Source organism: Gopherus evgoodei, chromosome 2, assembly GCF_007399415.2.
Source record: "Gopherus evgoodei ecotype Sinaloan lineage chromosome 2, rGopEvg1_v1.p, whole genome shotgun sequence".
Classification (NCBI taxonomy): domain Eukaryota; kingdom Metazoa; phylum Chordata; order Testudines; family Testudinidae; genus Gopherus; species Gopherus evgoodei.
The window spans coordinates 286191101-286204673 of NC_044323.1; the positions used below are offsets into that span (position 1 = coordinate 286191101).

General features: G+C 46.3%; 1 protein-coding gene across 1 annotated transcript in view; it reads right to left on the bottom strand.

Moving 5' to 3' along the window:
- COL22A1 (collagen type XXII alpha 1 chain) overlaps positions 1-13573 on the bottom strand; it is a 327940-nt gene that overhangs the window by 120531 nt on the left and 193836 nt on the right. Inside the window, 5 exon segments of the mRNA XM_030553879.1 lie at positions 1263-1316; positions 2144-2197; positions 3363-3392; positions 5721-5756; positions 9239-9292. Of these exon segments, the coding sequence (XP_030409739.1) occupies positions 1263-1316; positions 2144-2197; positions 3363-3392; positions 5721-5756; positions 9239-9292 (228 nt within the window).

Genomic DNA, 13573 nt, shown 5'->3' on the forward strand with positions numbered 1-13573 from the left:
CTCTCGGTCCCGGAACCCCGAGCAAGCAGGTCTCCTTCCCTGCGGTTTGCTGGCTGGCTCCGGGACCGAGAGAGCAAACCGGGAAAGGAAACCAGCTTGATTACCAGAGGCTTCCTCCTTCCACGGAGGTCAAGAAAAGCGCTGGTAACTGTCTACATTGGATTACCAGCGCTGGATCACCAGCGCTGGATCCTCTACACCCGAGACAAAACGGGAGTACGGCCAGCGCTGCAAACAGGGAGTTGCAGCGCTGGTGGTGCCCTGCAGATGTGTACACCTTCAAAGTTGCAGCGCTGTAACTCCCTCACCAGCGCTGCAACTTTCTGATGTAGACAAGCCCTGAGACAAAAGCCCTTGTATCAGAGGCCGAGTATGAGGCTGGACCTGCTCATAGAATTTGGCAAGAACAGGGCTGATATTGCAGAAACACACATTCCTAAGAAATACTAAGCATAAAGGGCTCATGCAAACACATCCCGATATTAAGTGGTATTAGAACATCTCGATATCAAGGGTGGTACAAAAACATTCCCCAAGGACAACAGGAACACGCTGAGCCCTCCTGAAAAATATGGGCAGGATGACAGTACGTAATAGAGATGTTTTGATTGAACCAACATGTACAAGGTGATGGGTGATAACTAGCCACGTCAGGGGGCAGTAACTAACTATGTCAGAGGCAGTACTAACTTGCTTGTATCGAGGTATAAAGATGTACATCAGAGGGAGTGTCTTTGGCCAGCCTAGGGAGCAGTGGAAAGCCCCACCACTGACTCAGCCGCATCCATTGTCACGAGCATGCATGTTTTTGTAGCTGGCAGAGTCCTACCAAGTGCTATTGCCGCGCTTTGTCGACAATAAACCTGGCCGGGAGCCTTCGCTACAAACAGAGTTTGTGGATTTATTGGGCTGTTTAACTGAGGTCTGCTATCTCCACTCTGCGCAGGGCTGAGACAGCACACTGACTGAACACACACCCCACCAGCATCTGACCACATTGGTGACCCCGACCGCTGCTCTGGTAAGTAAGCGAGCTGTCCTCTGTAGGAATTGCAATCTAACGTGACACCTCTATACTGATATAACTGCATCCACAAACTGTAGCGATTTAACTATTTCAATAGGGAAATTACACCGTTCACTGAAATAGCTAAATCAGTACAAAGCCCATGTAAACTAGAGAAGGTGTCCAGGCCCTGTCAAACAAAGTAGCCACCCTGCTGAACATCTGAGACAGTTATGAAACAAAAACATCAACTCACCCTTTGACCTTGTAAACCAGGAACTCCAGCCTTGCCTTCCGAACCAGCTGGACCCTTTCAAAGAAAAACCATTTATAGAGAACGTACTGCCTAAGACAAAACACTTCATAATGTCGACAGCTTTCCAAAGCATGTTACAACAGTCACAGCAAGACAGGACAGTTTGCAGCTTCCGGAGTGGGAACAAACCGACTGTGTGAAAATGAAGTAGCAATCATGGTGTGATAAGCGCTGGCTTCTAGAACTAGATCATAAGATATGGCTAAGGAAAAGAGGCTACAGTTAAGCCAAATGGAGAGAATGTTCAGATGTCTAGATTTTCATAGGACAATACTCCTCCTGCCCTTCCCACTATATATATATATACATTACAAATTATTTATATATATATATATATATATATATATATATATAATTTGTAATGTTCTTGGCCTGGAGGTTTTTCTGGCGATTTCGCTCCCTTCTGTAGCAAACTTAATTTGAAGTTCATGACATTGCTATCTAGGAGTTAACACAAGGTTCCTGTTTGAAAACCATCCTGAGAGGTGCTGAATGCCAACAGCTTCCCAGGAAATCAACAGGTGTTGAGAGCAGTCAGCATCTTGCAAGATGGGGACCCATGGGTGAAGCTCACCCCCGTGCAGAAGGCCAGCCCAAGTCCTATGCACCACCCTCAGGGATTAAGTGGTACGTGGTGGCTTTGAGTGGTTCCTCCACAAAGGGTCAATTCCTCTTGCCAATGCAGGAGATCTAAGGATGCATACACCACTTAAGCTCTTCATACAATGTCTGAGTAGCACATAGGGTTTGGGATGGGTCCCCTGTGCTAGAGTGAATTTTGGCCTATATGAACTAATATTACAGTAAAAAAAACTACTTACCGGTGCTCCTGGAACTCCAGGTGGGCCTTGTGGTCCTCGTGGGCCTGGGGCCCCCTATGAAAATAAATAAAGAACCCAACGTCAGTGTTCAAGTAACTGATTTCTTCTTTGAGATAATGAATTCAAGGGCAGCAGCTGATACATTTGCCACGTCTCTTTGAGCAGCCCTTCTGTGTGCGTGGGGTGTGAAATTCACCCAGGGCACAAGGGTCATATGCACAATTTGAGCCTCCCTTCCTTCCTAACAGGAGATGCAATGCAAAGGCCCTGTGCCCCAGTTAACCCCTATGCAAAAGGCCAGCACAAAGCTTATGTACCATAATTTCCACTTGCATTCTATACTGAAGTTATAAGTGGGCTGTAAGTGGTGCACAGAATTTGTACTGGCCCTCTGCATGGGGGGTGAATTGGGGCACAGGGCCTTACTGACCCTCGGCCTCCAGGAGAGTTTTTCTCTTAGGCCTCAGTTCATTCATGAGCCAGTGCAGAACCCAGTTGGTATTTCCCTCAGTTCTGCGGCTGATTCAGCCCCTAATGTCAGTTAAGGCTTCTCTAATGTGTGCTGAGCTGCCCAAGGCAATGGGGCAACACTTACGCCACAGGACCATGCTGGCCACACCCCCAGGAACACCCCATGCAGTAGGGCTCTTGGAAGGGAGCAGGGGATTGTGTCAGAGTCAGTTCTCATAGAGGGCCTCCTACATGGGGGTATTCTCCTGCGCCTTGTGTGGCCCAGCCATGAATTGGGCCCTTAAAGTATAAAATACATATTTTAAAAGCAAATTGCAATAAGAGGCACAACCAAATGGCTTCCTGTCAGTGTCTGTGTGTCCATGTTCAGTGACACTGTGCAGATAAAAATCAAACCAGGTTTAAAATCCCTAGTCACACCTTTTAGTGTATTAAAAGCAGAAAGAAGTTTTACAGAGTAACTGACTGTTTGCCATTTGCCCTGTTTATGGTCTCTGCTAGACTCTGCTAGCATCATAAGTGTAGTCTGGCCAGCTTCACTTGCTGGTTCTCAGGCATTAGCAAAAAAGATTTTTTTTTCCCATGTCATGAAAATATTTCTAGTCACATTAGACTTTGCAACATGCTTTGAAAACAGAAACTGATCTGGGCAGCTGAGTTACCTGACAGCATCCCTTCAATTGTAAAAAAAAAAAGACTCTTATTATTTCTTACATTTAGTACAATAGAGATATTGAACGGTTCTTACTTGCTCTCCTTTCAGACCTTCCGTTTGTACCTGAAATTAACATGCCAGAGATGTAAAACGGAGCGCACAGCACATCTAGAAAGCTTCAGGCACACAGTAGTCCTCTATTTTGTACATCTAACTCCACTAGCTGTTCCCTCCCCCATGATGCCTGCTAACCTTCACTGCTTACTTTTAACTCTGTTTCAGCACAGCCTCTCACACATCCTTGAACTATGCTGTGCTGTCTATGTAAATAGCTTGTCTTGGCAATGACCTTGATCTCTTGGTTCTCTATGCTGTGGTTAGCATTTTTGTGTTGCTATGCAATAACAAGAACAATAATACTCGTGTTATCTTTATAAATGGATTGTAAGTGCCTTGGATTTTGTCTTATTTTTTACCTGTAAAGCACCATAAACACCAGTGGTTCTATATAAACAATGGGCCAAATTCAAGGATGGCATGTAACTTAGATCCCTTTATACTAACTTAGGCCCCGATCCTGAACACACATAATCATGTGCTTAACTTGAAGCGAAGCACACAAGTTGTCCCACTGAAGCCAGTGGGAGACTTACCACCATGATTCAAATTAACCATGTGCATGTTTGCATGATAGGGGCCTTAGAGTCCATTATGCTAAAGCAGGCTCCCTTTCACTGTCAGACTCTCATAGAGCCACTTACACCCATTCCATCCATGTTCAAGGAAGTTTAAGTTGGTGTAACCTACATGCTGAAGACTGGAATAAGGTGTAAATTCAAGTGGTCCTCAAATCTTCATACACTTTCCTCCAGCTCCTCCATTACCCCTCATCTCTGAATTTTGCCTGCTTTGTCTAGCTTCATCTGCAGTCTCCAACAGCGAGGTTAGGTTTCTGCTGTAACAACATGATGCTATTGGATGGAATGTTGCACAAAGAACCTAGAGACCTTTGGGTGTCCACATGCATGTATGTTGCAAGTGTCTTTACATGGCCTCATTGGCGTAGGCTCCTTTTGAGAGGATGTGTGCATAATTCTAAGCAAACAAATACATCCCTGTGAAATTGTCAATGACAGTTCTTTGTCCTTTCACCCTGTTTTCCTCCTGCCTTGTATACTTTTCTGCTTTGGGACAAGAAACCATTCCCTCTCCACTCCTAATCCCCTTAGGTCTACAGCCCCATATATTAAGGCTCAAAAATTCCTTCCTCACACACCTCTCACTCTGCCTCCCCAGCTACTGCCACATCTCTAATATGTCTCATCGAAGTCTTGAGTCCGTTCCCAACCTCTTACCCAAACAGTCTTCTTGAAAGCTTTCAGCCTGGCTTCCGCTCCTTTCACAGTAATGCAGTTGCCTCTTATCTCTATGTATTAGGCTCGTTGGTCTTCTCTTGTCTGTCTCTAGCTCCCAGTCCTTCCTTGTCACAGTGCCATATTGCTATTGCTGACCATGACTTCTTTCTAATCCTAGCTCATTCCATCAGGAGTCCTGTGCATCTCACTCCCCTATGTTCCAATTCTCCTTATTTAATTGCTCCTCTTTTGTGTGACTGGCAGTGGACACTCTCCAATCGCCAGACCTCTTGGCTATGCAGCCCTGGCAGAACTCAGTGCTTGACCCCTTCTCTTCTCTGTGATGTCCCCTGTGGCAATCTCTTTTCTGAATTCAGCTGTAGATGACACCTCTATGCAGCCAATATTAAACCCAGATTCCCCCATCAGTGACACCAGAGCAAACGAAAAACGACTCCATTGAAGTCACTGGAGTTTCACCAGTGTAAATTTGGTGAGAGAGGAAAATCAAAACCTCTATCCTCTTCACTGCAGCAACCCCTTCCTTGCAGTCTTCAGCTCCTACCTCCACCATGACTTCTTTCACACAGCTGATACCCTGCTACATGGTAAGAAGAGCAGTGCCCATCCCAAGTCTGCCTTCTACAGTTCCCCTCTGAGATCTCACACTGGGCCCCCTGAGGTCAGAGACTGAGCTGTTCCACTTGACCCTGAACTGTCCTCTGCCTTCTATCTCCCAGGCCCATCTTCTTCCCTAAAAGGCCAAGCCCATTAGATGCTATCTTGGCCACTCCTCTGAAAATTGTTTATGACTGCCAGGCCTCCCTGACTCCGGGGCATTTCAGTTCTCTCCTTCATGGTCTCCTCAAAACCTGCCTCTTCATAATGCAGTTAATCTCCTTCCTGGGATCCTTGAAGCCACGAACTCCTGCTCTCAGGAATCTTCACTGGCTTAAGCTTCCTGATCATTTGAAAATCCCACACAAAATCCATCCCTAAATTTACAAAATCCTTGCAGCCCACCCCTGCCTTCCTCCCTTTTGTTTCTCATGCATTATAGTTCATATCTCATGTTAATGTGAAAGCAGCTTCTTACTGCAGAGCCTGGTAATCCGGGAATCCCCGCTTCACCCTGCGTGGAAAGGGAAAATACAGACAAGCCATGAAATAGAAATAAGCCCCCAAACTTCTTCTCAACAGCATCCTCTTGCCTTTATGGTCTGTCTGCTTCATGCTCAGCCTGTGCCCATGAACTTTCCCAGACAGATTTGAGATTGCATTGATTTGGACTGTACAGTCAAAGCTTCCCCATTTCGTACTGGTGTCATGAAGGCCCTGATTCACCACTGTGAATTTACCATTCCAGTTTTACCCCAGTATAACACTTTTTATTTCAATACAGTTATACTGGCATAAAACTGGAGTAATGCAGTGGTGAACTGGGTCCATAGGTCCTAACTTGGCCTGCAGAACCCTTATTACTGGTGTTTATATGCCAGATGGAAAGAACCCAGCTTGACTTTCACATCCGAGGAATACATATGTGTGTGTGTGTGTGTGTGTGTGTGTGTGTACACACATACACACATTTTTCTAGTTAAAGAAGCACACTTGACACAGATCTTTGCAGAGTCAAACATGGATGCCAACAATGCCATTTTCACGCACTCACTTTACAGAACAGACTCACACTGTACGTTTTTCCAGGACTCTTTGATGATCCCACTCCATCCCTGTGACTAGCTGCCTTCTAATTTATCAATTTGCGCCAAAACCCATCTCTGATACTGCCTCATATTTATGACATTATAAAAGCAGACCTTGGGGAGATGTCACCCCAACACCCATTCAGGACCAAGCTAATGCAAAAATATCATTTAGTTTCTCTGCAGTGTCCTTACGGTCATTAATTGCTCCCTTCACTCCCTGGTAGACTTTTACACACTTCCTGCAAGTCTTTTACACACTTCCTGCTTCAGAGGCACTCCATTCATTTTGTATATGTCTTTATGCAGACTCTACAGCATAGCTGGGATTTTCCAAAATGCCAAGGGAGATAGGTGCCCACTTCCAATTAAAAATCAACAGGAGAAGAGCATGCAACACTCTTGGTGCTTTTGGAAAACCCACCCTGTATCTTGGGAATTATAGTGGAAACACAATGGGAAACAGAGTGGTTTGATTCTGGTATCTGCATTCTTGGATACTCAGAGTATCATTTAGCTGCTTTGTGGGTAAAGAAAAGCCCCTTTTTATCTTCAATGCCACAGGACTAGGTAGGAAAGAACAAAAACATGACAGACTGAAAGCAGGGAGTCACAACACTGCCCTGGAAAGTCTAATAACTAGTTTTAAAATGACAAGGTAAAACGTTCCACTAAAAACATCTGAGAGCAGGGAATAATGATCAAGATGCGGCGGAGGGGAGCTCTCATTTGCTTGTCATATTTTTTAAGTATCTTCCAGTATACAGATTGAGTCAGAAAGCCACTTTCCCATGAATTTGTCCTACTAACATGTTCTAACTGCCTGGATGGCTCTTCCACTTTACTGAGCTCGATTTTCCCACTCTTTTCTCAGCTAAACTTTGCTCCATTGTAGTCTTTCTGGTTTCTTTTCCAAGTGGTTTAAATCCAGCGTTGAAGGAGATAGAAGGGGCTTGATTCATACCCATTTCACATTGATAACAGCACTGATTCAATGGACTTAGGCCTGATTTATACAAGTGTAAGTAAGAGAAGCATCAGATCCACAATACATAAATAGAAATACATGCACTGCATCGCCTTGTTATCTGGGAAGTATACTTGCCCCTGCATTGTATTCACTGCGACCATTAATTTAACTTCCAGTTCGGGGTGTAGGCACACTAGACTGGATTCTCCACTCCCTAGTGAAGTCCTTTAATCTGTGCAAAATGTACAAACTGGTGTCATTTTATACCTGCCCTGCACAAGCTGTAGGTGACTCCAGAAAGTGGGAGGCTGCATAGAATCAGACCCATTGGTAGGGCAACGTGAGGAAACTTGTATTGGTGTTCTCTGTGGCTGAAAGCCTGCAGTCTCCAAGGCTCTGAGTTCAAAGCTTCTCATGAGCAATTATTTTCACGCTTAAGAAACTGGTACCACAATGTAAAGTCATAGGAAACACTAGCACAAGGAATGAGGGATTGTCCTTCCGGGGAAAAAAAAAACAGGAATGAAAGGCCACTGTGCTTAGCAGCACATCTTCACCGACAGTCTGAATTTTCCTCTAGCAGAGCAATGGAGAAGAAGCAAAGGTAGTGATGCATTCATGTTTTTGAGCCAGTTCCCACAGACTTTTGGATCAAATGCCGGCTGCCTCCCGTGGATGTCAAGAGAAAAGGTGTTAATTATTCCAATTAACACAGGGAGGAATCTCAGGAAGGCAGGACAGAAATGATCTACAGATGAGCTAACAACAGCATGATTTTCAGCAGCACTTGTTAAACTGCTTGGATGATTTGTTGTTGACAGAGTTGTCAACCGCAAGTTTATCCCATCAAACAAGTGTTTGGCATTGTTTCAGGAAGCAAAACTATGCAGGCCGTGAATCAGAACAAAGGAGGGCATGCCCAAGGAAAACTGTATATTGTACATAAGCTATATGAACAATCGTTCCCTATGAGGCTTTGGGAAATTTTCCCGAACATTTCTCGGATAGATAACGTTTCTTTTGGGGACAAATTCAAAATTTTGATAGCATTAATTAAGAGTTATACTTACTAATGGAGGGAGGGAGTTTGGGTGCAGGAGGACTCTCAGGGCGGGAGGGGACTCGGTGCAGGGGGTTGGGGCACAGGAGGGGTTTCGGGGTGTTGGATCTGGGCGGCGCTCACCTTGGGCAGCTCCCCGCAAGTGATGACATGTCCCTGCTGCTCCTAGGCAGAGGTGTGTCCAGGCAACTCTGCATGCTGCCTCCGCCCGCAGGTGCTGTGAAGCCAGTGCTCAGGGTGGGGCAGGTGCAGCGCACAGAGCCCCTGTGGCCGTTCCTCTTCCTAGGAGCAGCAGGGATGTCGCCGCTTGCGGGGAGCCGCCCACGATGAGCGTGGCCCTATCCAACACCCTGAAATGCCAGTTTCTAGAGCTTTTCAGCTTGTAAAGTGCTGGATAGCACAACTTCTACTGTATTAATCACAGACAATACCTTCTGCTAGTCATGCTGCCCCAAATATACACATCCCTCCACCACTCAAAACCTCTCCCAGCAACGTATCTAACCAAAGAGCTGGTTGATCTCCCCATTTCCAGGAAATTCTAGAAACACATTCATGGACTTGATTCTGTTTTCACTTAGGATCAGCTCTTGCTCCCACTGAGGCATACTGGCTTCCAGGAGAGCAGGCATTTACATCAAATTTTGAAGGAGGGTTAACTCTGTTTACTTCAGTGGAGTTACTCAGATCTATCCTAGTGAGAGAGCAAAATCAGGCCCCAGGGCTTCATCTGTCAGTTCTCAGAATGATTCAGCAACTTGCTAGCTGCACCTGAGACCCATGGGAATAACCAGCAGCACTGCCCTTTCTAGGAGAGTTTAATCAAAATGAAATGAGTTTGCCTTTCAAAGTGCTCCTTGGGCACTTGCCCAGCTCACCTTTTCTCCTCTGGGTCCACTGGCACCTGGTGGGCCTGTGCTGCCCTTAATGCCCTGAAAATAGATTAACAACATAGTATGATTTGCAGTGCAGAAGAGACACAGAACCTTTAATCCAGCCTTTAACTTAGCACTAGAATAATTTTGCCAGGGCATGGCCTGTAGCTGTCTAGTGACTCGGGATACATCTACACGGCAATCAAAGACCCATAGGCACGGCCGCAGCTGGCCTAGGTTGACTTGTGGGGCTCAGGCGGTGGGGCTCATAATTGCAGTGTGCACATTCGAGCTTGGCCTGGAGTCTCGGCTCGGAGACATAAAAGTGGGGTGGGTCTCAGAGCCCGGGCTCCAGCCTGAGCTTTAATGTCTACACTGCCAGTTTTAGTCTCACAGCCCGAGCCCTGCAAGCCTGAGTCAATTGACCCAGGCTCTGAGACTCAGGGCAGTCTACATATCCCCTCAAGGTCTTGGTGACTCATCCAAGACTAATGCAATACGGTGAAACTAAAAAAAAAATCCCTGTTAATCTGAATAAAACCAAAGGAGGTAATTTTGTGCAGAAAAAGGCTTTGGTTAAATGTCCTCTGACAGGGGAATGGAGCAGATCATCAATCTGAATTGTCTGGGATCCAGTTTCTGGGACTAAATACCCACCCCCATGGGAATTCAGCCTGCAGCACAGGAGCAATGATAAGGTACCACGAGTGCGTTTAACTAATGGAATTAGCGAGCCCCTACTGCACTGGACTATGAAAGAGGAGGCTGGCAGGAACAGGTACAACAGGAAGGGCTCCTTCTGTTCTGTCCTGCTCTGTGGGGAGGGGAACGAGGGGGAGGCTGGAGCAGTGGATCTGTAAGCCACTTCCCTCTGCCCTGCAAACAGAGGGGGGCTGCTGCAGCCATGATGAGGCAGCAGCAGCTGCTTCAGCAGTTAGGCTGGTCTTGGGGAAAGGGGGAGGGTTTCCTGATTCCAGTCCTGACTGGCCCACATGCCCAGCCTATGCACGGGGATAAGGATTTGCCTGTCTGCTGGCGGCCCAGACCCAAAGCGGGTAGAGAAGCCCCAGAATGCACCAGTTCTGCAACCCTATCACAGAGAGAAATCTCTCCCTAGGAGAAGCTAATGATCAGCTTCTGCCCTACTATGACATCGCAATTTCTCAATCCAACCAGTGTAGCTGGAAATGTTAACTAGTTCTGTAAATAATTTAATGGGTATAGCAGACACAGTACATTGGGATCCCAGTGAGGTGTCATGTCCGACTCTTCTAACACTACTGTCTATACAGTAACTAAATAAAAATAAAAAACACCATAGCCCAGGTTAAAAACTGGTTGAGGTAACGGTCTGAGCTCTCAAGGGGGAGCAGAACAGAGCTATGGCCTGGGAACCATACTATTCCATAGAGTGGAAAGAGTACATTCAACCATGGTTAAGTCTGCTGATGACACTGTAACTGGAAGGGAAGTACAAACACAGGCTGACAGAACCAAATTGCTAAGTAACTTGAAGAATTTAGGTGTAGGGGATGCAGGCAAGTCATTCACCTGCAGATAATATGTCAAGAACACAGATGCCCACGCAGTGGGGGAAAGCTCCCTAGTCTGTCTTCTCTGCTTTCCAGTGTTCAAAATTCTGGCTGCATCGTGCCTGCAATACTGAACAGTGCACTGAGACAGAACGTTTCACTAAGGAATTAATGCATGTTCAGATCAGATACATTTTCAATTTATGCATTGCATCGCTCCAGAACTTTGGGCCCGGTGCAATCATTAATATAAATATATTCAAAGCTCATTCGATCAAACAGGCTTGACTGCACCAGCGTCCCACTGCACACGGCCACGGTGGCAGGCAGCACAGAGCACCAGGAGGCACGCTACCTTGAAGAGGCAAAATGCTTTATGAAGCTCCTGGACACTTGGAGGTTAGCTTGCCTGCTCTGCAGTGATTTGCACCAACAGTTTTCAAGGCCCAGCACTGTCACTGACCTGCTGACCTTGGGCATGTCACAGAAACATAGGACTAGGAGGGACCTTGAGAGGTCATCTAGTCCTGTCCCTTCACCTCTGTGGGACTCTGTTTCATCTCCCATCCTTTATGTGTCTTGTCTATATAAACCATAAGCTCTTTGGGGGGCAGGCACTGCTTCTCGCTATATGTACAGAGTCTAGCATAAGGCAATCCCAATCTCAGTGGGACCTTGTGAAGGGGTGCTCACTCTACATCGCACCTGAAGCGATTAAGGTAACTTGGAAGGGGCCAATGAACCTAGTAGGCTGCACCTGGGGGAGAACTAGGCTGGATAAAGGAAGATGAAACTCAGATGAGCTGGTGTAGGCTGGGCTGGTATAAAGCTGGGAAGCTGAGACCAGAAGAGGCTGCAGGGGAAGTAGGCTGTAGTCTTTCCCTGGGAGTTGGGAGCTTGAACTGGACCCCATGGGTGGGCCAGAACGCTGAGAAAGAAAAGGGAAGTAGGAGGGAGCACAGGGAAATCGCAGTGAGGTCTGGGCATAAACAGACCGTGGCTGCTGGACAGACACTGCCTGTGCTGGGACCAGGAGTAGTGGGCAGGCCCAGGTTCCCCTCCTGCCCCTGTGAATGTGGCATAGCCTTAGACTAGAGGACAGCCTGGAAAGGCAGCTGGCCAGTTGGTCTGGAGAGAATTTGCTACCCTGGAAGTGGAAACACATAGAGCGACCTGGCTGCAGGGCCAAGTCACCCAGAGGGAGCGTGCTGAGTCCCAGAGAGTGAGAGGGGCTGCAGCAAGAGTGAAATACAGGAAGGGGGTTTCAGACCTGGATGGAGCAAATTCTCAAAGCAGCCAGGAGGAGGTGCCCTGCCAGTAAGTATATTCTGTGATAGACCCACAAATGCTATTTTAGTACAAATATTTAAAGTAATGAGTGCCTATCTAATTAGCAGCAACTGGATGTTCTGTTACCAGTCAATGGAAGGAAAAAGACCCTCTCTAAGGCTACCATCTTGGTTAACCATGTTTGGAAGCTGGTGATGGAAAAACTCGCTTATTACAACCCAAACCAGAAAATGTAACCATATAGTGAAACATGGTTCCCTCTCTTTGAAAACCGTAACTCCAACGGCCAGGGCACCCCACTCTGATTTGTAAGTTATTAAGATGTAGCAGTTTTTCTATCCTACCATGTTTAGTGAATTTCCATATTTGTTGTACATAACTTGCATTGTTACTTAAAGCTCAAAATCAAAACAATTAACGCACAAACAAGAATCTATTGACGTAACAGCCCCTGTGTTACCTCTGGAACTGATCTAGTTGTAAGCAGAGTACTGAACATTATTGCAACAGGGAAACAGGGAAAGAACTCAGAGGAGTACTATTGCATAAGAAAGTACATATCAGCATAGGGCACAGGGAGACTAGACTGCAAGACCAAAAGGACTTGATGGCCAGATTCTCCATTGCCTGTCCCTTTGTGTACAGGGTAAGTGGTAAACTCATTCCATCCCGTCCAATTGGCACTGTTTCACATTCCCTTTGCACAGGGAGACATGACTACACAAGGTGCGAGGCAATGGAAAAAGAAACCTGAGGGTTAATTTTAATAAACACAGATGTAGGAACAAGGGAACCATGCTGCAGCATGGTGAGTACAAAATTAGCCACATAACTTACATTTGAGTTCCACCATCGAGCCTGTCATTAATTCTGCAAGAGCACACATTCCCTTTGGTATCAGCTCTCTTACATCCAGTGCAAATAAGCACAGTATCTCTTCTGAAATCCCATTTTAAAAGGGCACTAAAGATTTGCTGACAGGTTTGACTCAAGTGCTAGGGAAATGCTTCAGATCTGTAAGTATCTCCACATAGCTGCTGAAGCACAAGGTGACATTAATGATTAGTTTCCTTGGGGGAAGAAGGGTCTGGAGGCTAGAGACAGGGACATAGTCAGAGAGGGATAGCTCAGTGGTTTAAGCGTTGGCCTGCTAAACCCAGGGGTGTAAATTCAATCCTTGAGGGGGCCACTTAGCGATCTGGGGCAAAATCAATACTCAGTGACGGCAGGGGGCTGAACTCAATGACTCTTGGGGGTCCCTTCCAGTTCTATGAGATAGACTGCTTTGCGTGTACTAAGGCTGTAACAGCAGGTCTTGAGGGGTCACATTGCCATCTCCTGGCCTTTGAATGTTCTAATGTTTGGAAGTCAATAAAATATTTTCCTCCATAACCGCGTTACCACACACAGTTCATCCTTTAAAAATAATCATATGGTGGTTCTACTCCCCACACTAGGAGCACAGCGCTCCTTGGTTGACGAGAGATTGGTCAGGGTAGAACAAGGCTGCTTGGTG